Source organism: Phodopus roborovskii, unplaced genomic scaffold, assembly GCF_943737965.1.
Source record: "Phodopus roborovskii unplaced genomic scaffold, PHOROB, whole genome shotgun sequence".
Classification (NCBI taxonomy): domain Eukaryota; kingdom Metazoa; phylum Chordata; class Mammalia; order Rodentia; family Cricetidae; genus Phodopus; species Phodopus roborovskii.
The window spans coordinates 1-27,716 of NW_026126446.1; the positions used below are offsets into that span (position 1 = coordinate 1).

A 27,716-nucleotide genomic window follows, 5' to 3' on the forward strand; every position below is an offset into this window, starting at 1 on the left:
AATCTTTAAAATTTAATGACTTTAGTTCTCTATAGTCTACTTGTATGTCACATATACATTAATGTGTATTTTACACCATTAGCAAAAACAAATAAAAAATATCCCGAAAGTGTGTGTCACAAAGTATCCTGGTTTTTGGTACTCTAATCAGAACTCACCTTCAAGTTTTTAAGCAGCAATTCTACCACAGATAAAGCTTCTGTTCTCACAGATGAGTAGGTCTTATTTTCTAAGGAAGAAAATAGGCAATTCATAAGTATGTTTTAAAAACAGAACTCCCAAGAGTAAATTAGTGTTTGAAACATAAAAAGTTAAAACTCTGTGGATTCATTTTTGAAGAAAACTTCTATTTGTTAATTATTATCAAATATTTAAATTATGCTCTATGTCCACATTCATTATTTTTTGAGGCACTATTGACAGCCAAATATATTAGCCCTAATATATTTAATGTTTTGAAAGACTCATCTTAGACACAAGGAGATCAAAACACACTATCCCAAACACATGTCATAATTATGTCATACATAAATATGGCTCTGATCTGCATGATCCTCATTTATTACAGCTCTATAGCCACAAAAGCATGCTACTTCCAAGAATTACAAACAAAACAAGCTTTGTTGGTACACATACTCATTCACAAGGCACTGAGTTTTTGGAGAATTGTCTAACCAAAATTACTATGCATCTAAGTCGGGAAGTGAAGTACTAAAAAGTAATGGTGACCCCCCTCAAAGGGACAGGGAATCAGCTTGCAGAGACTTTCATTAGTAATATCTAAGACAATTAAATAACAAATTAATTAATGACAATAATCAGGAGCTAGAGATGGATCAGCACCATGTAATCCTCATGCAGCTCAGAGGCCCAGAGTTGAAATCGTAGCACCCCACTGGCAGCTCACAATAGTCTGTAACTTCAGTTTCATGAGAACCTCACACCTCTGGACTGTGAGGACACTGGTGTAAGTACACATAATTAAAATTAACTCCTAAAAATAATTAGTTATAAAACATTGAGAGGTTGGTGTGTGTGGGGATTGCTATTGTAATGACTAATGATGCATAAATAAAGAAATAGGAAGAAGAGAAGAATCTTGTTCAAATTAAAATGGCAACTACCAAATAGTTAATGTGGAGGAAAGGCCTAGAGTTGAATACAAAAAAAAAAAAAAAAAAAAAAATAACACCATAGAAAAGAACTAAACAAAGAAGAATCATCAATGCATTTTTAAAATCTAAAGGATAAACTTCCAAGAGTAATACATATGAGAATGTGGTCTTACTTAGTGTCTTCTCACAAACTGTTTAATAGATTGAAGGAGATTAATTGTTAATAATAATAATAATAATAATAAAGTATGCTATTAAATACAAGGAAAAATAAGAATGATATTAGAGACAAAATCCACAGTACCTCGACTAGGTAAGCAAAAGTTAACAATGAAAAATTAGGAAAGCTGAACATTGGCCCCTCTTGATGTGAGGAAAAACACATTAACATCAGAATTCATAAGCTAGATCCAAGCCTATTGAAATGCAAACAAACAACAAATGAAATTGTTATTTTTTCAAAAAAGGAGGAAAGGCTTTATCCTTCAAAATCATGAGTATAATATAAGAGAAAGAGAGGCCAAAGGAATGTGCCAAATGAGAAGTGACTATAAAGGCCAGGAGTGAAGGATGGTGCACCACTTTAATCCCAACACTCTGGAGACGGAGGTCGGCCTGGACAACAGAGCAAGTTCAAAAATAGCCAAGGCTATACGAGAGAAGCCCCTGTCTAAGGAAATGAGAGCGAGAGAGAGAGAGTGTGTGTGTGATAAACTATAAAATTAAGTAATTTTATTTGTATTTGGTCCTGGGCTGTATGTTTTAATGGAGGTTGAGGGGATGTGAGATCCAAGCAAAGAATTACTTGAGAAATTACAATATGAATGAGAAAAAAAAAAAAAACTGGTAAAACCTGCATTCTACAATATTGTATAAATTGATAACTACAGTTTTAAATTAAAAAAAATGTATCTCAAAAACTTAAAAATAAAGGAACATGTTATAATCAATACACTTTTGAAGGGCTCAGGATAAAGATAAAGAAGTCCAAAAGATAAAGGGGACAACAGTGTTAGCTGGTAACTCCTGTTAAGTATATACTAAGTACTAACTGAGCTATTTTAACAGTTTTATAAAACTGGAAACTATATTAAAAAATGTTTAATGCTGGCGTAAAGGTAAATCTAAAATTCTACTGTAATTCCGGATAAAACACTTGTCAGGGTACATATGGTATATAAATAGAACAGTCAGCAATAATCCAGACAGCTAGATCCTAAGACTCAGCTCTTAGTTTAAAAATCAGGTTTCTTGAGCTGGGTGTGATGACTGTGGTGGTTTGAATAGAAATGGACCCCATAGACTCATATGTTTAAATACTTAGCCCACAGGGAGTGGTGCTATTGAGGATATGGCCTAGTTGGAGTAGATATAACCTTGTTAGAGAAAGTGTGTCACTATAGGGCCAGCACCACGGATCTCACTTGCTCAAGCTAAGCCCAGTGTGGCACTCAGTCTTCTGCTGCCTGTGAATAAAGATACAAACTCCTCAGCTGCCTCCTCCAGCATTATGCCTGGCCAGAACACTGCCATCTCCATTATAATGATAATGGACTAAACCTCTGAAACACATATGTCACCCCAATTAAATGTTTTCCTTTGTAGGAGTTCCTATGGTCATTGTGTCTCTTCACAGCAACAAATATCTTAAAAAAGAGACCCTGACTCAAAACAAAAAGGGGTGAAGTATATAGTTGAGTGGTAGAGTGCCTGCCTAAAAACACGCATGAAGGACTGTGCCTGATCACCAGCACCAGCATCAAAAACAAAATAAATATAAGCAACAAAAAACTATTCAAATTCTAGTTACACTCACCTAAAGAGTAAGTAATTGATTTACAAGTTTCAAGAAGAATTTAACAGAGCTTCAGAATCTGCATGTTCTTCCTCCAAAAGCATTAACCTATAAGCTTAAAAGTGACATACAATATCACTCCAACACTAAAAGTTTAAAACCTTCCCTGTATAACCTCTATCTGTACATATCACTTATCATGATATTTCATATACTAGTAGTATCTAGAATTAATTATAAGACTGTGTAAATAACACACAATCGGTGGTATTTTGCTGTTTAAAAATGACATCATGAAATTTGCAGGCAAAGGGATGGAACTACAAACGAAAATACATAAAAACAAAAAACAAACCAAAACAAAAAAAACATCCTGAGTAAGGAACCCAGACCTAAAAAGGTAAATATAGTATGTATTCAATTATCTGTGGACTATTAGCTGTTAAATAAATGATAACTAAGCCACAATCCATAGACCCAGAGAGGTTAGATAAAGAGAAAGGGTCTGGGGGGAATGCATGAATTTTCCTGGGAGGGAATATAGATTTTAAAGGCAGGCTGGTAGGAGGGAGGGGGGGGCAGAAACTACAAGCTGTGGAGGACATGGGGTGAGGAAAAAAAGGCTGGGGTGGCTGGAGCTGGGGGAATTTGCCGGGTGGTATGGAAGCCTTAGTGCAGTAAAGCTTCCTGGAATCTATGAGGTGAATAATGGCGGGTAGCGAGTCTCAACTGGCCATCTTTTGTAGCCAGGTGAGGCTTATGGGCTGGGCTGCATTCAGCTGAGATGTTAGTCAGGCAGGGGAGGGGGTCTCACAGAAATCCTCAAAAAACTCAGGCTATTGCTAAGACAAAGTTTGCTCTCCTAAAAACTGATAGTGGAGTCCCATTGCCCAGGACAACACCCACAATTCACTGAACATGGAGTGTTGAACTAGTGTCTACAGGAGCCTTTACCGCTACATTTTAGTCTCATGGTGTGGAAAAGTCCTCTGCAAGTCTACCAGAAAAACAAAACAAAAAAAGGGGGGCCACTAACTCAGCCACAAAACCTTTGACCTATCATCTGTCCTGATTATAAAATACACTAGGGCAATGTTGGCACAGAATTTGTGTGAGCATCCAAACAATACCTATTTTGACTTAAGGGCCACCCACTCCTTGAAAGAATCCACACCTGACACAGCTTAGGTGACCAAGAACCAGAAACTATGTAGCCCAGAGATCTAGGGTAAAACCAAACACTATTGATCTAAAAAGAATGGGTATCAATAAAATGGCTCTTAATGATATTCTGCCGTACTCATGCATCAGTGCCTTATCCAGTCATCATCAAAGTGGCTTCACTCCAGAAGAGGATGGAAACAGATGCCAGAGACCCACAGCCAGACATTATGTAGAGAAGTCTAAATAGAGATCTACATCAAATCAGAGGTCAAAAAATTCCTCTGAATAAGAGGCAGAAAGATTATAAGAGCCTGAGATTAAGAACACCAGGAGAAAAAGCCCTTTGAATCAACTAAGCAAGGCACATATGAGCTCACAGAGATGGAAGCAGCAAGTACCATATCTACATGGGTCTACACCTGGACCTCTGAGTGCACATTATAGCTCTTAGCTTAATATTTTATGGGACTCCTGACCAGAATGAGTGGGTCTCTGACTTTGGTGATAGCTCTTCGAGACTTTTCTTCCTGCTAGGTTACATGTACAACTTTGATACGATAGTTTTTATTTTGTCACTTTTGGTTGTTATCTCTTAGAAAATCTGTTCTTTTCTAATGAAAGACAGAGGGGAGTAGAACCAGAAGGGAGGGAAGTGGGGAGGGTAGAAGGAGGAGAAACTATAATTAGGATATACTGTGTGAAAAAGAATCTATTTCCTATTTTAAAAATGTGCAAATGTTAAAAATTTCCATTCAATAGGGAAATAAAATAAAAACCTGAGATCATGAAGCAAATTACCCCTGGAAAAAGGCGTTCATCGACTGGAGGACACCTAGCTGCACTTTCCATGTGCTGAGTCTTAGTCGTTCACACATCAGTTTGCACAGCTCACACGATAACAGCCTGGGAAGAAGATGAAGAGGGTCAGAGGAGGGAATATCTAAAAGTGAGAGATAACAAAGGAGGGACAGAGAAAAGAATATGCAGCATTAAAAACAGACAAAAGTGGAGGAAAGGCACAAAAAAAATGCCTTTAATTGTGGACATGGAATTTCTCCCAAACTCTTAGCAGTATTTTATACCCTTCTCTAGCTATGAAGCAAGTTAATCAAGCAATCCAATTTCCACTATAGTTCTAACACCACTCCAAATTGATAATTTTTTTTGAGAAATTCTTCATATGCTACACAAAGAATGATGGGCTCAAAGAAAATATACTATACAAAGAAAATATACATATACAAATAATAAATACAGAGATAATTCATTGGGACAGACTGTAGTTCCTAGAACAAGACCCAAAATATTTAGCATCTGTTCAAATATAAGGCCTTGTCAATGGGCCGGCTGTAACCTACAACTTGAACCATTAATCAAGGTTTACTATTTTTAATCCTTTGTTAATATATATTTAATTCTGAAAATCTATGCCATGAGTTTCTCAATAAAATAACTATCACTTGCTTACTGAAGACTTGATAGCAAGGCCAGCAATTTTTGAAAGGAAGGAATTCTACTAATATTGTAGAGCTTTTTTTTTTTTTTTTTTTTTTTTTTTCCTCTAATCCCTTTACTAGAGATCAGGACACAGCAGCACAGAAGGAAGCCATGTAAAGACAAGAAAGGCAACCATTCACAAAGTAAGTAGAAAAGTCTCAGAAGAAGCCAAGTCTACTTGATCTTGTACTTACACTTCTACCCATCAAAATCAAGAAGGAAAAAAAAAAAAAATATGTTGCTTGAACCATCCAGTCTGTGATACTTTTGTTTTAAAGATATGTTTTTACCTTTATCTTTCCTTATTTATTTATTTATTTATTTAGTGTATGGGTGTTTTGTCAGGATGTTTATCTGTGCACCACATGAGTGCTCTTGGATGCCTTGGGTCAGGAGTTACAGATGGATGTGAATGCTTGGACTCAAACTCATTGGGTCCTCCAGAAGAGCAGCTAGTGAATGTGCTTAACCACTGAGTTATTTCTCCATGCCCCTGTGATACTTTCCTAAAGTATCCCTAATACTACAGTGATCCAATCATGTACTTATTTGCTGGTGTAAGAGTAAAATAGATATAGGATATTCTCACTATTAATACTCAGACTACGCCAGAACTATTACCTAAGCCATGAAGAAACTCTGTGTTCTTGCCAAGTGACTTCTGGCTACAGGACTTCTACAAGTTTGTGTTGGGATGCTTACGTTGGGTTTCTGGGTTCCTGGGCCAGGCTTTGCCCAAGCTCTCAAAGGCACCCAGCAGAGACTCCCAACTGCAGCTCTCTTTCCTTATCATTTTCATCTTCACCTTTGGTGCTCCGAACTCCATGCTTTCAAGTGAGTTCTAGGACATTTCAAAACAGGTAAGAAAATTGTATGTATTTCCTTCTTCAAATTACAGTTATACTATTAAAACAGTAAAAGTGTAGAACAGGAGATATTGACCAAGAACTAAATGCTAAGTTCTCTACCATGAGTTCTTATGTTTGTATTAAGAGTATACATTTCTAATAAATTTCAGAAATACTTTAAAAGAATTTGTAAGTGAAAGTGAAAAAAAATGCCAAATATGAACTACTCTAGGTAACTTACAAGAATGTGCATTTGAATCAAAGAGAATTAAAGATGGAGAGAACTTAGCAATGACCCAAACACAACTTTTTTTGAAAAACTGGTAAAGAAGCCAGAAGTAATTAAACAAGTTCACAAACAACATAATCTATTTAAAATACCAATCTCCAAAACCCATACATTACCACAGAAATACCTAAGACAGCCTTATTACTGAAAGAAAACAGATATATGAATTGGGAGCAACACAAGCGATAATGCTTTGATCTGCTTTAAAAATAAGTAGTCAAACCAGGAGTGGTGGTCATACCTTTTATTCCAGGACTCAGGAGGCAAAGGCAGGTAGCTCTCTGTGAGTTTGAGGCTACAATGGTCTACACAGCTACATGGTGAGTTCTAGGATGGCCCGTCAGTACATAATAAAAATGAGCCTGTCTCAAAACTAACCAAAACAAACAGACCAACTACATCCCCTCTTTCCTTGCAATGTCACTTTATTAAAAGATGAGTACTTCAGTTTCAAATTAAGTATTTGTCATTTTTTCTTTACAACCAAAATTCCCCAAGACAATGCAGAGGTGTACTATACAACACACAATACTTGTCTTCACACTAAATGACTTCGCAGCATGTGCACATGCTGGCAAGGTAGAATTTATTGGAAGCTATTCCACTATCTAGGTACTCTCTTCCTCCTCCCACAGGTGGAGAAAGAGTGCCCATATAAAAATTACCTTTCCTAGCCTCATCTGCTGCCAAATGGGGCTATGTGCTAGTAATGGGAAGGCGAATCAAAGCAATATGTTTCTGTTTCTAGAAATTTCTTGAGAGAATTAAATGTTTTACTATGATCCTAACTTTATATCCTTGGTCATCTGCCTGAAACACAAACCACAGACCGTGAGGACAATGTATAAGAAATCACGTCTCTGGATCCCTGAAGACTTAATGGGGCTTCCAACTATCCAGTAAAATAAACTTCTACCTTGTTTGAGACCATAATATTCTGGGGATTTTCTGTTACTTTACTGCTAAACTTGTCCTAGTAAAAATACATAACCAGGACAGGAAAATCTAAGATGATACAGGTAGCCATTACCTTCTTGATGGGGGTGTGACAATATCAGAAAACTCCTAGATCTGTCTTCCTTGGTGGCTTTCAAAACATCAGCTGCACAGCCAATTGCTACAAATCTTATATTTGAGATTCTCTTTGCAACACTCACTCAAGACAGCCTGAAGAATTTCATTTGTGGTGGGTTGGTTGGGCACAGAACTTCTCTAACTCTGTACTATGGAATCCATGCCAAAAATATCAGAATAATTAAAAAAAAAAAAAAAAAAAAAAAAAAAAAAAAAAAAAAAAAAACTACTAGCTTTAAGCTTCACATTAAATTCATTAATAAAAATTACCTACAAGCTGTCACCACACAGGCAATGGCTTTTAGTAGTTCTTCCTGATAAGTTAAAGATGAAGAAATACTGGTAAACCTACATTTCACATTCTTTGCACTATGACTACAATCACCCCATTGAATATTTTATAACTACCACAACAAAAACTAACATTTATTCACTTATGCACATTACTGAATTCTACCCAAACCACCAATCTCTAACTCATAAAAGCCCAAGAACCGTGCACCAAGGTCCCAGGCAATCCATTATTATGACCACAACACTATGGTGGCCACTTTACAAAATACAGTGCAAATATTGACACAATCACGTTTCCCATGGAATGTTCATTATACATATTTTTTTCTATACCCGCTTGTATAAAGAGAAGTTTCTAATTATCAAGCCAGGATTAGAAGTAGTTCAATGTACTTAATTTCACAAATGGCCAATTCTGGCTCTACCTGAAGGTCAGTGGGCACAAAATGATGACCTGGTTTAGAGGGCAACTTCTACAGCTGAATATGTAAAATATTCCAATCTCTAAAATTACTAGGCTTTATTCAAGAACATATAAGACATACTTTGATATAAATTCACTAGCTAGAAAACCTACCTGCAAAAGTAATTCAAAGTCACATCAAATCAGATTCCTACTCTATAGAAAGATACAGTCCTGATTCTTTAACATGAATGTTTCTTTTACCTTTCCTGCCCATGTTCTTCCAGCCAGGCCTTGCACCAAAGCACTCAGTATCATTCCCAAATATGGAGGTACTGAGAGCTTGTTTGTTTTGCAATTGATGCCATAGCAATTGCACCCTGAACTTTCATTTTCCAAGACTGCGATTGTAAGGCCTTCTGGGTAATAGCAACCAACTCCTGCATATATAGTCGAAGGCCTCCAAAAGAGCCTACATGTAAAAGGGAAAGAAAAGTTAAAACACCTCTCCAAGTGACAAGAAAACATTTTAAAAATAATTTTTAAATGTAAGTCAGTGCCATCTACCCAAAGCAGTGACTGTCAACTCATAAACCATACACACCACTTGCTAAAGTTAGACACAGGGAGTAGTGCAGCTTCTTTATGTAACAGCAGGAATTCATGAACTATGACATACTGCTGAGATATTATTCAAAAAAAGTTTATCATCACTAGATGTTTATCCAAGGTTAAAAATACAGCTCTACAATAATACTCTAAGACCACATAAAATCACAATTATATTCAACTAACCTAAGTAAGGTTTTGCTTTGTTTAGAAAGTTTATATTCTCTCACACATACAGCAACAAGTCAAATAAAAGAGCTCTGAGTGGCACTTCAAAAACTTAGAAATTAGGAGGCCCTAAAAATTAAATGTGACACATGTTCAAGTCCTTGAAAAATTATGGAAGAAACAATATGAGTCAAAATTCCAGCTATGGGCTAAAACACATTTACTTTGCAGCTACCATTTACTAACCAGGTACATTTTCCTGCCACACTTCAGTCCACAAATTACATTCTTCTTTTTTCAGATTTCTCCTCATCAGCAATTTCATGCATGCCCTAGGAAGGCCAAGGGCAGAATTTCTTTGGCATGGTTCTTCAATACATCAGGGCTTATCTTCCAATTGCATGAATAGTCAAAGCACAAGAGGTCTTGTAGATAGGTTCTCAAGAGAAAAACCAAAATTTTGTAAGCATTTACTATTTTTCAGGGAAAATGATCTAAATAAACCAATTAAAAATGTTCCTACAAAAACAGTAGTTTATTTGGTTAATACCTAAACTTACAAATGACATAAAACAGAAAAAAAAGGTACCTTCTTTCTCCATGTACCAGCCATTGAGCTTCTGTAGCAGTTTTTTCAGTGCTGCTATCCCGTGGCGTCTGGAAAACAAACAACTCCTACTCACTCGCTGTTGGTAATTCCCCAGAGCTGTACTTAACTGAGTAAGAAATTCAACTCACCCGAACTAAATGGCCCATGGCAAATGCCGGGAGTTCTCAATTACACTGTTCCGATCTGTTAGGCCACTAAGCAAAGCACTCATAAGTTTACCTATAGGAATACATAAAAATATCTATTTGTGTGGTTGGCCAAATAGTCTGTTACATTGTTAGAACTAAACACCCCATAACCCTGAAATTAATCAGATTTACTACATAGTAGTTTAGATCTTTTGAATATTATTTGTTCTACCTACTCCCTTTCTTTCATTTGATTTAAAAATTAAAAATAAACCTATGTCTAGAATATTGTGGATGATACAAAATTAAGAGGAGCTATATACAAAAAATTCTACCAGGATTTCTCTAGAAAGAGAAAAAAAAAAAACATGTAAGTTAGTTATAAACAGGAAAAAAAAAAAAAAAAAGAGGGAGTAAAGTTCTGCAGAATGAAAGGTACTTTTTATCTCTTTACAACACTGAGAAACTTATTTGTAAGACAATAAAAGCTTGCTAACAAAACAACTGTGTCAAGTTTGAATGAAAGCAAAGCACACAAGCATGTCCAAATAATTTTCCCTTTAAAACTCTAAAATCAGCACAGCCATGAAAAAGTATCTCCTTCATATTACAAGCTCACCTGGTAAGGTGTTAAGTCTGGGGACACTGAGTAGTTAAGGAAACGATGACACTGGCACAACCTCCCTTTTAAGGTTACAAAAACAAAGGTCTAAGTGTGATGTCACAATGTTCTATCAAACCACTTCTTTTAGGCCCCAGCAATTTAAAGATAAACCATATGAAGTCTAATAGTTCCTCTGGGATTCAACATAGTAAAAGCAAAGCATTGTAAACATACAGAGCAAGAACTATGAATAAGAAAAAAAAAAACATAATTCTCCAAACAAGATGCGTTATCACAAACAACTGCAGTAACAATTTCATTTGAGGAATTTCCAAAGAAATCAGATTTATGTATGGTTCTTTAATTTCTTTTAAAAGCTAAAAGTCAAATCTCCCTTGTTTGACTAAAATAAAGGATGTATTGCCACAAGCAGAGCAACATCACATACCCTTTAACAAACACAATGTGGAAGATATGCATGCAAAAAAAACACACAGGAGGAAACATTAGAAACACAAACAGATAAATTTTTTTTTAACTTTCTCCTGATTTATAAATGCTAACTATAGGTGAAATAACTTTTTATCATGGGGGAGAAATGAGTCATTTCTTTTAAAATGGAGATGCAGCTGAATGTCATGACACACACATTCCCAGCACTGCAAACTCTGAGGCAGACAGTTGTGTGGGGACACCCCAGAGTTTAGATTTGGTCCAAAATAACAACAACAACAAAATTTTACAGTAGGAAAAAGTAAGCAGATGAAGGTAGTATCAAACCTTTTTAAGACTCTCAAAGAAGATATTTTTCTATCCAAAACTTATTGCTCTTACATGAAAATTAGTAAATTACTATCTAAAATGAATATTCCTTGACAGATAAGGGTGTTTCTCCATTGACTGGTAATAATAGAAAATCCAAAAGTGCTTACATGACAACCAGAAATAATTTTACTAAAAACAGTAAAACAAGCAGAGCATGATAGCATGTAAGATAGCATACAAGCATGACAATATAATCCCAGTTCTGTAAGACAAGCAGAGCATGATAGCATGTAAGATAGCATACAAGCATGATGCTTATAATCCCAGTTCTAGGAAAGATAGACAGAAGAATCGAAAGTTCAAAGCCATCCTCAGCTATATAGGGGAGTTTGAGCTGAGATGAGGCTATAGGAGGCATAGCTTCAAAATAAACAAACAAATATTATGTAAGCTCCACATGCACAGGTAATGTGGGATAATGTTCTTGTTCACTGTAAAGATTTATCACTAGTATTGGATTAATAAAAAGCTGATTGGCCAGTAGCCAAGCAGGAAATATAAATTAGAGACTACCAGACTGGAAGAATTCTGGGAAGGAAAGACAGAGACACAGTCACCAGCCAGATGCAGAGGAAGCAAGATGAGAATCCTTACTGAGAAAAGGTACCAAGCCACATGGCTAAAAGTAGGTAAGAATTATGGGTTAATTTAAGTTGTAAGAGTTTATTAGTAATAAGCCTGAGCAAAAAGCCAAAGAGTTTATAATTAATATAAGCCTCTGTATGTTAATTTGGGTCTAAAGGGAACTGTGGGACCAGACAGAAACTTCCATCTACACATGGGCATACATAAACACACACAGCACACATTACTGGGTGTGGTAATGTGTGTAGTATGACACGTCTTCCAATATTAGGCTAAGACAGGAGGATTGACCAGCCTACGGTATATAATAGAGTTGAAGGCCAGCCTTAGCTGCATGACAACAACTTTTCTCTACACACACACAAACACACAATCTTACCTTAGTTCCAAGACCTACACCACTTCTGATCAGTTCACATAACCTAGGAACTAGCTCTCCCAGCACCGACACATCAAGATATTGCAGGCACTTTGGAAAATAATAAAAACAAAGGCAAGCCTAAGCAAATAATGAAGTTAGTATCATATATTCATCTAAAAAACTACCCATGTCAAATATATACCCATTGGATTTAACATAAAGTTGAAAAATCACTAGTTTGCTTTTGCTCCAGTTGAATATTTTAAACTACCACAGTATTGCAAACAGAAAATTCGCTAATGGTTCAACATTAAAACTGAAATAAAACATAATTAGTTTATTAAAAGAGGAAAGAGTTACCTAAGAATAAAGAACCTCTCTTTCAATCTCCCCTCTATCAATCTATATCTAATATAAAATGCATAGATTAAAACTGATTCCAAATAAGTCAATTTCTTATGACTTCACCTTAGCTTGTTATCATTTTTAAAATGTAAAATGTCTATGGACATTCATTATTTATGAATATTTCCAAGTGAAGTTTGCTAAATATTGCTATCACTTTCTCCAATATACAACTAAGACATAAGATTCTTAGACTAAACACTGGCAATGGTCCCCAGTGACACTAACAACCTTATTCTTGTCCAGTTTGTGGTCTTCTTAGAAAACAATCTCCAGGGAGCAACAAGCTCTTACTAGTAACTACAGAAGTGTACCCAGAAGGCAGCTCTGCCAAGACTCTGAGAACTGCAGTACTCAGAACCTCAAAGCACCATGAATGCTTCACTACACAATGTTTCTGACATCTGAAACACATCTCTATTGCTCAGTTCCTGACACCAATCTTCTGTACTACTAATTTCATTAAAATACCTCTAAAGCTTACAATTTCATGGTCTTTTCCAAAGAAATTTCTCAGAAGCAGGCAGAAAGTAATGACAATAAAATAAAATAAAATAAAATAAAAATAAACAAATAGCATGCCTCTGAACCTTACTAAAATAATAAGACTAAGGTTGTTTTCCATGTAATTCTGCTATCCAAAAAATTTACTTCTATTAGTAATTAAGAAAAATGTCCAAGATATGTACAATTTTTATATACCCATTAAAAACTTAAAATTTTTGAAAGAAAAAATTGGATTCACAGTATTTTATCAATGCATCCCCCTTTGGTTTGTTTCATGTTACACAACATGAAGTCTTTGAAGAACTGTACTTAAAGAGAAACAAATGAGCTTTCAAGTTGTATTTGGAAACTCACCATGTTGATTGTCTCCATCATGGGAGAGGACTTGGCAGCACTGAGTCGAGCACTATCCATTGCAGCCTGAAGAGCACAAACTCAAGTCACTTAAGGCATTCAACTAATTATGAGTTAGCCATATAAACTCCAAATAAAGGGTCTTATTTCCAAACTAAAAACTTTTAAATAAATAATCAATAACGAAAGCAGGTAAAAGTCTAATTCTAGTATCTTCTGACCTCACTTAATGATTTAATGGTACAATTAACATCTCCCAAAGGTTGGAAATTCAGACAACAGTTAAAAATAAACAAAACATATGGGCTGGTGGTACATTTCAATAGTACACTGTATTCTCAGCATGCATAAGGCCCTGGGATCAATTCCTAATATTGCAAAAAAAAATTGACTAATGCATTCACATTAGTTAACAAATTAACTATGGCTCTAATCAAGTCAGCCTTCTTGGGTCTCAGGTTCTCTACCCACTTAAAAAGGCAATACACTGAACTTCTACATAATGTTTAAAAGTTGTCTGAGTGAACAATCAAACATAGTACGTGTGTATATAATCCATTTAATTCTTTAACTTGGTAATGTGGATTCACATTTACAAAGATAATTTAGAAATTACGTGAGGGAAAAACACTACCCAGAGAAATATAAGGCATGCAAAAGTGATTTGTTAAGGCTTGCAAAGCATGGGCAGAATTTATGTCCCCTAACTCTTAATACCTAGTAAACATTGTATAGGGGAGGTGGCAAACCTAATACCGAAATAGTAAAGAATGGTGAATAAAGAAGAAACAACACCTCACTGCAGACTTTTGAGTCTACAGGGGCCCACAACCAACCAGGAGCCTGCCCAGCTCAAGAGTATCCTCACACCAAGTAGTGCCCAAGGTCTCTAGGCCCAGGCTTGGGAGAGAGGGGAGGTAACAGCTCCATGCCATCCTGTCACCTCTTATGGCTGGGGCAGGCAGTATTCAACCAAGTACCATCTGTGATGAAACCAAAAAACCTGGCACTGAGTGGTTGGGCACTGTTGTAGTGAGAGAATACAGGGAGAGGGAGGTAGAAGAGAAGGATAGGCAGAATGATTTGTGGCTGGGAAGAGAGGCAGATGCAGATCGAGAGAGGTGAAGGTGGTAACAATAGTCTTACGTAAATGGCCAGCTGGTCACCTGAGTCCAGGGGAGATGTCAGGGGCCTATGACCAAGGACTAGGCCTTGATCAAGAGCCCTGGAGCAGCCATTGGGGCCTGTGCTTGATGTCTATGGACCCTCTTGACACTGGGGCCCTCATTGGGGTTCAATGGCCAAGCTGCTGTGGGGGCCATGTTAATGCGAGTGGCTTATACAGCCACGTGAGGGCCATGGGAACAACCTGACCTGAGCTGCTGCCAAGAACCATGTCTAAGATCATGATCCTGCTGCAGCCGAGGTCTGCGTTGATGCCCCTGGTCCATGTTGTCACAAGGGCTCAGGTAGATGCCTAGTATCTGGCCCACAACCTCTGACCATTTTGGTGTCTGAGGGTTGTGTTGCTGCAGGGCCAGGCTGATTTGGGTGGAGAAGACTATCAACTAGAGCCATAGTATAGTCCAGACCAGGGGCTATGATTGAGGATCATGTCTGTGTCCATGGCCCAGCTGCATTCAGGGTCTGTGGCTCCTGAGACCATAAAAAACTGTGCCGATTTAAGCAGTCTAGGATGTCACCTAGGACTATGTTGGAATCTGAGGGCCCATGCTCCTGTGGGGGCCTAGGTTACCATCTGGGACCATGGTGACATTTGGGCCTGGGCTGCTACCTAGGACCATGTCTGAATCCATGGTTCTACCAAAGCCAAGGTCTGTATTGATGTCCATGCCAATGTTGCCACCAAAGGTCACATAGATGCCCAGGGTCTTGGCTGTAACCTGTGGCCATTAAGGGCGCCCAAGAGTTATGCAACTACCAGGGACATCCTGATCTGGGCGGCCTGTGCTGTCACCCAGGACTAAGGCATAATCTGGGCCAGGGCTGCTTCGGAGTGCCATGTCTGGGTCTATAGCCCTACATTGGGCAAGGTCTGAGTTAATGTCCAGGGCTCTTGTTGTCATCAAGGGTCATGTAGGATGACCAGAATTTGGTCAGCCACCTAAAACTATATCGGTTTCTGAGGACTGTGCTGCACCCAGGACCATGATGATCTGGGTGGCCAGTGTTGTCACCTGGAATCATGGAAATATCCTGGCAGTGACCAATGCCTAGGGCCATTTCTGGGTCTGTGGCCCTGCGAAGCCAGGGTCTGGGGTGGTGTTCAAGGCTCCAGTTGCCACTGAGGGCTCTGTGGATGCCCAGGGTCTGACCAGCCACTTAGGGGACATGCTACTGCCGGGGGATCCATGCTGATCTGAGGGGCCTGTGATGCCACTGGGGCTGTGATGTGTACAGATTCCCAAGGGGTGCCAAGGGCCATGTCTGGGTCTGTGGTGATATATCCATGTCCTGAGTTAACATGGGAGTCATTGGAACCATGCTGTGCTGAGATGGTCACAAGCATTTCCCTAGCTCGAGGATGGCTGGTTTTGCCCTCCATTGGATACTGCAACAGTCAAGCTGACCCTACCCCTCAGAGGAGAGCTTGCCCCTCACCACTCACCATAAATATGCACCTCACCTGGAAGCACTAGAAGTGACCCTGTGGTCAAGGATATAGTTGAGCCAACCCTAAGGATGCTAGAGCAGGAGAGCTGAGCCTGCCTGCCTCTCCCATCCATGCACCCTATAGCAACCGGGAGAGAGGGCCTTGTTGCACCTTGCCTGAATAAAACAGTAAAGCTGGCCCTGGTAACAGGGCCCAAGAGTAGGAGAACTGGCCCTATTCCTTGTTGTAGGTACACTGGGTGAGCTAGCTGAGGCAGTGCTGGAGAGCTCATCCAGGTAGTAATGATGAAGAAAAAGCTAGCAAGCTGACCAACCCAAGGACCACCCAGGCCCAGAACCAGGGCTATGAGTTGGCCTAGCCCAACATCCACTGAATCTATGAACTGTTGGGAGCATGAGAAGGGGATGAACCTACAGATCCAAAACAACAGGATCTCCATGACACAGAACAACAGGATATCCATGAGGAGCTCCAATGAGAGACCATTATCGGTGGTGTAAAGTAAACTTCAAGCCAGACCAATTATTCATGGTAATGAACACTTGCAAGTAAACATCAACAGACTAAAGGGTAAACTGTGTGTCTCACAGGACACATTACAACTTCCAGAATATTATTCTTCTTTTGTTTTTTGTTTCTTTGTTCTGTTTGGTTTTCTCTTAAATTTGGTTTTGATTTGGGGAGAAGTTGCAAGGACAAAGGGCAGATGCAAAGAGATGGGGAGATGATATCGGAATGCATACTGAGAAATACACAAAGAATCAAAGTTTTGTTTTTGTTTAGTTTTTTTAAGGGGACACAAAAGTATTTAGAGGAAAACAACAAAATAAATTTATTAGAGTAGATTATGCAAATTAAGAATGAAATAGTGAATAATGAACTGAGAGAAAACACTGACATTTATATTGCATAGGCCTAACAGGCCTAGTAAACATAAATGTAAAATAACAACAACAAAAAGGTCCACAGTTCATTTAATGCAATTCTGCTCAAGTGGGTGCTGACCACCCATTGACCAGCCTAGGCCTGTGGGTCCCATTATCATGAGCAGTAGGTGGTGGAGACATGGAGATAAAAAGAAATGAAATGGTTCGTGTGCTGTGGAAAGAGGCAGAACACAAGGTGGTGAGGGGTAGTCTGATGTGGGAAGCCTGCTTGCACCAGGTACCATGATGAGGTCTGGGCCCAGGCTGCTGCTGAAGGACATGTCTGGGGTCCATGGTGCAGCTGTAGCTAGAGTCTGTATTCATGTCTGAGGCCTGTGTCACCTCAGAGGGCCATAGAAACCATGTGTGATAAAAATCAAAGGATCATGCTAAGTCAGCCTCCCTTGCAGGCTCTAAGAAAGCTGACCTTGCCTCTCGCTGAACACTGCAGCAAGAGAGCTGTGCACCCCACCCTCAGAAGAGATGGCCTCACCCCCACCCTGATCCCAATAGCATGGGTATAAGGTAGCTGGCTCTGGCCCCTTGTCTGAGGTGGGCAGCCCCAGTAACCCAGAATGACAAGCTCAGCTAACATACAGGCCCACAGCTGGGCCTTGGGTTGACCCATCCTAACATCCACCCACCTAGGACCTGCTGGAGCTTGTGAAGGAACCAGTCATGTAGAATAACACCCACAGGATATCCATGACTGGGGTGGCCACAGGATACCCCAGAGGAATTTTGGTGAAGATCCAGTAGTGATGGTGTGCCAGAAACCAAAGGCCCTAAACTCACTGCAATGAACATTTGATAGTAAAGCTGATTGGACAAAAGGGTACTATATTATGTGACACACCACTCTCAATGACAGCAGAATGAATAAGGAGGTATTGGAGAGATAGAAAAGATGGAAGATTATAGAGGGTTCTGTTTTATTTTTGCTTTGGTTTGTTTCCTTGTTTTGATTTTTTTCTTTTAATTTTCTTTTGTGGGTGCCACAGGGGTGTGAGGAAGGATATGAGGGGACTAGGACGTAAGTGAGAGGTAGGGTGCATGATGTGAAATTCCCAAAGAATCAATAAAGAAATTACATTTAACAAAAAAAAAAAAAAAAAAAAAAAAAGGGGGGGGGGGAGACTAGGCATAGAATAAAACACAATTCACAGAAATATATAAACAGCCAACGGGAATTAAGGATTAAACATTTGTTTGTTTATGTATAGGGGCTGGCAAGTATGAGTGATTGTACATACCCACAAAGTAGCTAACTGCTACGGCCTCTCTCTAGCCCCCAAAGTTATGGATTTAGCTCAGTGAGTGGCAAAGTGCTCCAAGCATAAGGTCTGAGTTGGGGAGGGGGGAGCACGGGTAAGAAGGCTGGAGCTAAGAGAGTATAAAAAGATAATTGACAATGTATATAAAGGAAAAACTCAAAAACAACAGTAAGGCTCTTTGTATGACTGATGCTATTCAATTATTCAATGTTACCAAAGATACAGAAATAAGGGAAGTTTAAGAACCTTTATTATAAAACCTCCCTACAAAAATATAGCCACCTGATCTTAGTATAAATGAATTGAAAAGAATGAAATAAAACATATACAGACATAATGCACATTATTAAAATAACCAAACTCTGACTTTGTTTTTAAATTGAGTAATTGGGGCTTTGTAGCTTATTATTATGAAAAATAATTCTGAAGCCTCAAGAAACTGTTCATTGTTGACAAAAGCTTTCTGTCCATCCCAGTCCCACCACCCTTCAGTCCCAAATAAACACACGGAGGCTTATATTAATTATAAACTGTTTGGCCAATGGCTTAGGCTTCTTATTGGCTAGCTCTCTCTCTCTCTCTCTCTCTCTCTCTCTCTCTCTCTCTCTCTCTCTCTCTCTCTCTCTCTCTCTCAATTATTAACCCATTTCTATTAATCTATGTATCTTTGCATCATCTTGTCTTACTGGAGAATGCCCAGGCATCCTACTTACCTGGTATCTCTCTGGAGGCTCCTCTCTCCATGCCTCTTCCCAGAATTCTCCTAGTCTAGTAGTCCTGCCCATACTTCCTGTCTGGCTACATACTGCCTGTCCATTGGTCGAAACAGCTTTATTCATCAACCAATAGGAAAAACATATATTCACAGCAGACAGAAGGACAATCCCCAACAGTTCACAGTGGAGACCTCTAGGGGACTGCTTTCTACCCCTTCCAGGTGGATTTCATTTTCCCTTAATAAAGGTGTCATAGACAACTTTTAAAAACTAACTGATCAAAGACAAAGCAGAACAATTTTAGATCACAGTCTAGGTATAGATTCACCCCCTAAAAATGTAAAACTAATTTTAGAGTCTTAAAATTATGTTAATAAGTTGTCAATTTTAGCCAAGTGGTGGTGGTGCATGCCTTAAATCCCAGCACTCAGGAGGCAGAGGCAAAGGCAAGTGATCTCTGAGTAAGTGGCCAGCTTGGTCTAAAGAGTGAGTTCCAGGACAAAGGCTACACAGAAAAACCCTGTCTTGGGAGGAGGGTGCAATTATTGATTTTTATCTGATTAATGAAAACATATATGAGCTGAACAGGGCCTTCCCCCCCCAAAAAACAAAACAAAACAAACCCACTGCATGTAGTGTTTAAGAGTGAAAGCACCATCAGTTAGAGTGTGTCTATGGACACTGGATGGATCTAACAGTGATCATACCTCATCAATGCTAACCAACACAATTCTGCTATCAACTCACCTTTTCTTGTTCTGTAGGCGGAGACTCAAATAATTGAGAACTTGAGGCTCCAATACACTTAAGGACTCTAGCAGTGCTGGGATGAGTTTGGGGGCATGTGGCTTCAACATGACTCCTGCACTTTTGCTGATCTTCACAAGGGTGTTAATGCTAGACACACAGAACACAAAATCTGAGTCTTTTCACCAAATATAAAAAGTCCTACAATCTAATCATGAGGATGTCCTGCAATTGCATTTAGGAATATACTCATATGGTTCAAAGCCTGATTTAGGCAATGACAAAGTAGAATTTATGGTTATGAACCCAGGTCACTTGGCACTTAAAAAAAAAATTACAGATATTTTTAAGTAAGCACACATAAAACATAGAGAGGCTCAAGATGAAATTCCTTGTCCTCTTTACCTATTTCAACAATTAGTAACAATGGCAAATTTTACTTCATTTGTAATTCCTTCATACATTTAAGCATTATTTTCCCCTACTGTTGTACCACTTTAAGCTAAATAAATTTCAGTATGTATCTTATAAGACAAGTACTTTACCACAAACAGAACAATTTTATACTTGAAAAATATCAAAACGTCATCTCATCTATTATCCAAGGTTTTCTGGTTTTCCCAGAAATTTTCTTTAAGAGTTGATTGTGGTGAATGCCTAGAAGTCCTAGTACCTGGGAGATTAAGATGGGTGGCTAAGAGCTCAAAAGGCCAGCCTTGGCTACATAACAAAACTTTTATCTAAAAATATGATAGTTTGTTGGGATCTAGATTCAGAGGTCAAAGTCTACCCAACACCATCTTCAAACATTTTTTGTTTGTTTTCTTTGTTTGGATGTTTTCTGAGATAGTCTCCTTATGCAAAGCATTGACTGACAAGAAATCTGCTATATAAACCAGGCTGGTCTTGAACTCATAGAGATCTGATGGTCTCTACCTCCCGAGTACCAGAATTAAAGGTGTGGCCATCATACCAGCTTGATTCTTGAAACTTTTTAACAGTCCCAACCTGTCTCATTTGACCTCACTGATTATATTCCAGCTGTGTTAACATATATCCTGTACAAATATGTAGGCTAACCAAGTAAAGGTTCAATTATTTTAAAAATACAGCTTATGCGAGTAATGCCAACATTCTGACATATAAGCCTGAAGGATCACAAGTTTGAGGCCAGGCTGAGTTGCATATAGAAAATATAGGGCCAAAGTGAGCTACATGGGTAGACTCTGCCTCCCATACAACCAAAACTCTGTCATAAGCAATGCTGTATGCAGGATGTATCCCCTGTTGTGTTATTTTACACTATTAGGGTCATCACTGAACCATCATTAAGTTCCACATTGTCTTTCAGGCAGTAGTTATAGACACCATTAACAATCACCACATACATTAGTTTACCATGAACAGCAAAACAGTTGGTTATACCCAACAAGCAAGCCCCCTGAAGACCTGTGGTATAACAGCAGTATGCGCTTGCTAAGGAAAGGGGCCAATGACAATAGAATAATATGCAACTCAGAATGCTAATTGAAATCAAGGTCTATAAAAATACTATGACTCACATCTTTTCATAAATGCTTGGGTTACCTCCACAGATTCTCCTCAACCCATTTTCCATATTTTTAGGAATCTGACATTCATGAAAACACATTTTCTACAGACTGGCTATAAACTAAATAATTCCAATACATTCACTTCAACCAAACCACACCTGAGGGCTCGAACTTCCGTCACAGGACTCATCATTCCTTTGTCCAGAAGGCAGGGCAGGAGGACAGCAATGGTTCTCTGGCCAGCTGCTCCTTTGGCAGGGTCACACATTTTCACACAAACCTCACATACAAAGAGCATGGACATTAGTGAAGCTGGTCTCTCAACTATTAAAGCATTTCTCTTACAAAGTGCTTTTCTATGTCACTATCAGAAATAAAGAGTGAGTGAATCTACTTTCTATGCCATTATGGGGGAGGGGGGTGTAGGGAGATAGAGGAATAACCAGAACTGGGTCCTAAAGATCTGCCATATCTAAACAGAAGATTTGGTAATATATTTTATTCTCTGATCTTTTACTTTCTGATTTGTATAATGAAAAACAAAGGAGGTGAAGATGTGATGAACACTATAAGAAAGCACTTTTTAAAAGGCAGAACATATTCTAGTAAAGAACACAGACCTAAACATGAAAGGATTTAAAACATACCCTTAACTACTTAGTAATGTGATCAATGACAAGGTTTATGCAATTAGAATGCAAATTACAATAGTAAGTCCAAGTGGCAGACTATTTGGTTTTAAAACGCTTGCCCATCATAAATTTAGGAAAAATATTAAAAGAAAGACATATTGCTTTATTTAAGTGAGTAATATATTCTTCAGAGTCAAAGGGAAGGAATAGCTCATGTAGAAGCATTTAACCAAAAGTATACTGTGCTCAAGATACATTACCTTTAGCATTACAGAACCCACTTTCTTATTCACTGTAAGAGCAGTAAACTATACAAGGCAATACTATGTCACATGATGCTTCCCCCCCCCCCAAAAAAAAGCATGGTGAGTCCTGCCCTGCCCTACCTACTCTATCCTACTGTGAGATGAGTATTCTCACCTTACTCAGAGTTTTCAGAACTAGTTCTGCTGTTTTCCGTACAGATTCCTAAAAATGAGAAAAGTCTGGCATTATATATTAGGCAGCATTCATTCTTATCTCTATAATGGGTAGTTAACTACCATAGATCCTAATACAAAATAGTAAAACATAACTTTCAATAACAGGTTTAAGTAGATAATATTTCATTAGGCTCTTTGACCATTGAGGAATATATATATATATCTCCTCTATTTTTGCTCATATAAAAATATAGTCATTAACTACAACAGTCCAAAAATAAAATGTAGTATAAAAAATAAATACATAAAAATCTCTGTGAAAATTCTAATTAGCATTTTCTAATGAATAAAGCAACAAGAAAGACAACCCTAGTGGTCTACTTTAAGGATGGCAAAATAATTTAAAAATTAGATAATCTAGTACTTTAGTTGGATCTTAATTATCCTCAAAAGATTTATGTGCTAAAGGCTGGGTCCCCAGAAAGGCACTACTAGAACCTCAGAGATGGGGAGAAAAGTCAAGACCATTGAGAACAAGCCCTTGAAGGAGATTATGGGGCCTCAGACACTCTTCCTTCTCTTTGTTCTCTACCCAAGTAAGTGTTTTCTTCTACCTCAGACTCTGACCTTGCACAGGCCCAAACATGATAAATAATAACCTCTGAAATAGCTAAACCATTTCCGTTTACAAATTATCTAAGCTTATAGTAATATAAAGCAAAAAATACCCAAGAAACAGATGTTTTTATTAATCACATTATTTAGAAATGAATGTCCACATTTTGAAACTTTAGTCATTACATATTACATCAGAATGGGTATTTGCTCCTAATCCAACAGCATCATGAGATTTCTATTAAAAAGAAAAGGCCACCTTCTTTAAGTCAGTTCAGTTTAATGAAGATACCCAATCTTGTAACTTTATATATCAAATTTGGAGATAAACCTATGGTTTCCTAAAATTGTCTAGACAGAGAATTTTGAAATATATGAATTTTTAAACTCTATGACATATTTTAATAATTCCAGTTTAAATTAGTCTATATATAAATGTATATTTATTTCTATAATACCTTAATATCATCTTGTACTCTAAAAAGTGTTTCCCACATTTCTGGAAGTTTGTCAATGACGTCATCTAAAGGTCTTCCTCTCAATAAATCATTCAAAGCTAAACAGCTAAAAAAAAAAAAAAAAACTTATTTCAAAAATATGTTCAAACAAGTCCAATATTTTACTACCAAAAAGTTATACTGAACAATAATATAGACTACATATCTATTTCTCACCCCAAGATAATCATAATTATTCTAGTATTACCTCAAACATTAGGAAACAAATCAGTGACAATCCCTACAACCATATAATTCAATCCCTTTGAATGATATAACAATACACCACTTTTAATTTACCTATGTGCTTTCAATGTCTCACAAGCATGTAAGAAGCACTGAATGTGTACAAACTGCACATATAAAGAAATTCTACCCTATGTCATCTACCAGTTTAACCAGAGATCCACAGATTCATTAACTTCATACTTTTATAAGCTAATTGAGGCAAATCATCTAGTAGAATTCAAATAGTTAAAAAAAAAGAACTAACTCAACTAAAAATATATTTATTGGTAGTTTTAACTTAATCTTTGTTACACCATGTAAAAAACCTTAGAAATTTGAAGGGTACTGTCCAGCTCTATTTGGCTAATCTAATTTTCCAAGTGGTACCTGGATTCTCGAACTCGCCACATGTTGCTGGTAAGGTTTTTAATCACATCTTGAAGAATTTCCTTCAAATATTTATCCACCTAATGAAAGCAAAAGATACAATGAAAAATGTAAAATCCAACAATCAAATTACTTACCTCCCAACAGCACTGATCAGTTTTCTTTATTAAAGTGTTCCTAGGCCTCTCAGCCTACAAATCTCTGAGCACTTTGCAAGTACTCTAAAGTGTAAAGGTAGATGATCCTTTTCCATAGTACATGGAATAAAGTCTAATCACTTGGGCTTTATATGACACAAGCCCACTGTGACTCATCCAGTCATACAGATACCTTGTCTGGTCTTAGTTCGGTAACTTAGCACATACTACTTCTGCAATCCTTTTCCATGTCCAACTTGAGTAACTACTTTTGGCCCATGGAGATTCAGAGTAGCCACCACTCAGAGAAGTTCTGCTATCAAATTTCTTCCATGTTACCACAGCACATACCTAAGGTAAATCATATCACACAAGTTATGATTGTACTGCTCCATTACACTGGAGACCTCAGTGGTCAAAGGGCATCTCTGTACTTTGCAGTGTTTGGTGCAAAAACAAGTATTACAATGATTCAGAGGTTAGGTGAGCTTGATCGAAGCTTTGGTAAAAATAAATTGATGGGGAGACTCAGTTGTCACACCAACAGATCTAAAGATTCTCAACTTTTTCACTTTTACTCTTATAGTTTTGTTATACACATTTACATGTTAGATGATCAAAGCAGAGAAATAAATAACTCACCTAAAATTAAATAAGCAGGTAGCTTCCCACATCCCCTCCTGTATTCTCCATAGGTGTCTCATCATAATTGTGGTTTAACAGTCCTTCACTCAAAGAACATGCCCACATTTCAAGAGCCAACCCCAGTAAACTGAACTCATATTTATAACTCCATTAGCCAATTAAATCTTGGTTGACCCACATCTTATCCTAGAGCAATTAGAATCCAATGAGCGCTCAAAGTCGAATCCTCAAGTACCAACAACCATGAATGGGAATAAACTGTGTCATATATGTAAGAAAAAGAACAGAACTGTACCATGTCCCAGATCTTGTAATGTGTGGGTCAAGAAGGATGAGTGAGTTTAATCTAAGCTTTGGTGATAACAAACTGATGGTAGACTCAGTTGTAACAGTAAACTGCAAGTTCAAAGTAACCTAAGCTAATCTGGAGGCTGAGCAAGAAGTACAAATGTTCAGGGCTGAGTATGAATCAGATCAAGATCTTGTATCAAAATAAGTACTTTTTAAATAGGTCTTGGGAAATATTAGTGGTAGAGCATTTGCCTAGCATGTTTAAGAGCCTGGGCTAAAACACCAGTATTGGAAAGAAAAAATATGAACTAAAATCCATATAAGAATTTTAACCAGACTCTGTGTTCCTGCGGGCAAGATCCTTGACCCCCAAATCCGGGCCTCTGCCAAAAAACGAGGTCTCAGCTGGAGAGCGCCAGTTTCAAGTGAGATCTGACTATCCTGCAAAACCTTCTCAAGTTCCAGCTCAGCCCTTGTCCTCTTCCGCCAGCTATTGGCCAGAGGTCCACTCTGAGTTCCTGCTGGCAAGATCCTTGACCCCCAAATCCTGGCCTCTGCCAAAGAACCAGGTCTCAGCTGGAGAGCGCCAGTTTCCAGTGAGATCCGACTATCCTGCAAAACCTTCTCAAGTTCCAGCTCAGCCCTTGCCCTCTTCCGCCAACTATTGGCCAGAGCTATTGGCCAGAGGACCAATGTGAGTACCTGCTGGCATCTTCTTCTGGATCCTCATCCTTGACCCCATCCCTGGATCCCTGTCTATGGAGAAACCTCCTAGAGAGCTTGGACCACACAGAGCTAAAGATACTGAATCTCAGACCCACATAAGCCCATCGGGGAAATACCATAGAGAGAGGGGGAGACCCCACCAACACCTACTGGAAGAAGCTATGGGAAGAAGGCAATACAAGAAAACATCTAACAACAGAAAGACAAGCATGACACCACCAGAATCTAGGGAATCTACACCAACTAGAACGGAACACAACAACAAAGCAGAGGGTATGACTTAAAAATTACCATCATAAAAATGATAGAGGCCCTCAAAGAAGATTTGAGAAAATCCCTTAAAGAAATGGAGGGAAAAAAAACAAACAAAAAAGGGGAAGAAATGAAGAAATTCCTTAAGGAAAGTACAGAAAGCCAAAAAAACAATTAAGCAGGTGAAGGAAACAGTTCAGTTCAAGACTTGAAAACTGAAATAGAGAAAATAAAGGCAACACAAACAGAAGGAATGCTGGAAATTGAAAAGCTGGGCAAAAAAATCGGCAACTACAGATACAAGCATAACCAATAGAATTCAAGAGATGGAAGAGAGAATCTCAGGCACAGAAGATAAACTAGAAGAAATAGATTCATCGAACAAAGAAAATCATAAATCCAACAAATCCTTAACACAAAATATCCAGGAAATGTGGGACACCATGAAAAGGCCAAACCTAAGAATAATAGGCATAGAGGAAGGTGAGGAAGCCCAGCTCAAAGGTGCCGAAAACATATTCAACAAAATCATCGAGGAAAACTTTCCAAATCTGCCCATGAAAGTACAAGAAGCATACCGAACCCCAAATAGGCTGGACCAAAGAAAAAAGAGCCCCTCAACATACAATAAGCAAAACACCTAGCATACAGAATAAAGAAAGAATATTAAGAGCAGTGAAGGAAAAAGGACAGGTAACATATAAAGGCAGACCTATCAAAATTACACCCGACTTCTCCATGGAAACCCTCAAGGCCAGAAGGTCCTGGATAGATGTTCTAAAAGTATTAAGAGAACACGGATGCCAGCCTAGGCTACTATATCCAGCAAAACTCTCAATCACTATAGATGGAGAGAACAAGATATTTAATGACAAAACCAGATTTTCCCAATATGTATCTACAAATCCAGCCATACAGAAAGTATTGGAAGGAAAACTCCAACCCAAGGAAGGTAACTACGCCCACAAAAATGTAGGCAACAGATAATCCAACTACACTAGAAACCAAGGGTGAAGCAGAACTAATATATTCACAATACCACTGCCAACAACAAACCTAAATCAAACAAGAATCAACAATCAATGGTCCTTACTTACCCTCAACATTAATGGTCTTAACTCACCTATAAAAAGACACAGGCTAACAAAATGGATACGAAGACAGAATCCATCCTTCTGCTGCATACAAGAAACACATCTAAGCTTCAAAGATAGACATTACCTCAGGGTAAAGGGTTGGGAAAAGATTTTCCAATCAAATGGAACCAAAGAGCAAGCAGGCGTAGCTATCCTAATATCTAACAAGTTAGACTTCAAACCAAAATTAGTCAAGAGAGATGAAGACGGTCATTTCTTATTCATTGCAGGAGAAATCCATCAACACAAAGTCTCAGTTCTG

General features: G+C 38.1%; 1 protein-coding gene across 1 annotated transcript in view; it reads right to left on the reverse strand.

The window, feature by feature from the left end:
- Positions 1 to 158: 158 nt before the first annotated feature.
- Ecpas (Ecm29 proteasome adaptor and scaffold) overlaps positions 159 to 27,716 on the reverse strand; it is a gene marked incomplete at its 3' end in the record, with an annotated part of 129,567 nt that continues 102,009 nt past the window's right edge. The window contains 30 exon segments of the mRNA XM_051187859.1: positions 159 to 229; positions 2,932 to 2,972; positions 2,974 to 3,018; positions 4,873 to 4,966; positions 4,969 to 4,977; positions 6,274 to 6,337; positions 6,339 to 6,412; positions 7,733 to 7,829; positions 7,831 to 7,920; positions 8,013 to 8,022; positions 8,053 to 8,096; positions 8,744 to 8,817; positions 8,820 to 8,951; positions 9,503 to 9,551; positions 9,553 to 9,588; positions 9,590 to 9,645; positions 9,648 to 9,695; positions 9,846 to 9,888; positions 9,890 to 9,913; positions 9,995 to 10,023; positions 10,026 to 10,085; positions 10,606 to 10,678; positions 12,388 to 12,477; positions 13,636 to 13,701; positions 19,934 to 19,950; positions 19,953 to 20,083; positions 21,645 to 21,766; positions 22,539 to 22,586; positions 23,614 to 23,719; positions 24,268 to 24,347. Of these exon segments, the coding sequence (XP_051043816.1) occupies positions 159 to 229; positions 2,932 to 2,972; positions 2,974 to 3,018; positions 4,873 to 4,966; positions 4,969 to 4,977; positions 6,274 to 6,337; positions 6,339 to 6,412; positions 7,733 to 7,829; positions 7,831 to 7,920; positions 8,013 to 8,022; positions 8,053 to 8,096; positions 8,744 to 8,817; positions 8,820 to 8,951; positions 9,503 to 9,551; positions 9,553 to 9,588; positions 9,590 to 9,645; positions 9,648 to 9,695; positions 9,846 to 9,888; positions 9,890 to 9,913; positions 9,995 to 10,023; positions 10,026 to 10,085; positions 10,606 to 10,678; positions 12,388 to 12,477; positions 13,636 to 13,701; positions 19,934 to 19,950; positions 19,953 to 20,083; positions 21,645 to 21,766; positions 22,539 to 22,586; positions 23,614 to 23,719; positions 24,268 to 24,347 (1,923 nt within the window).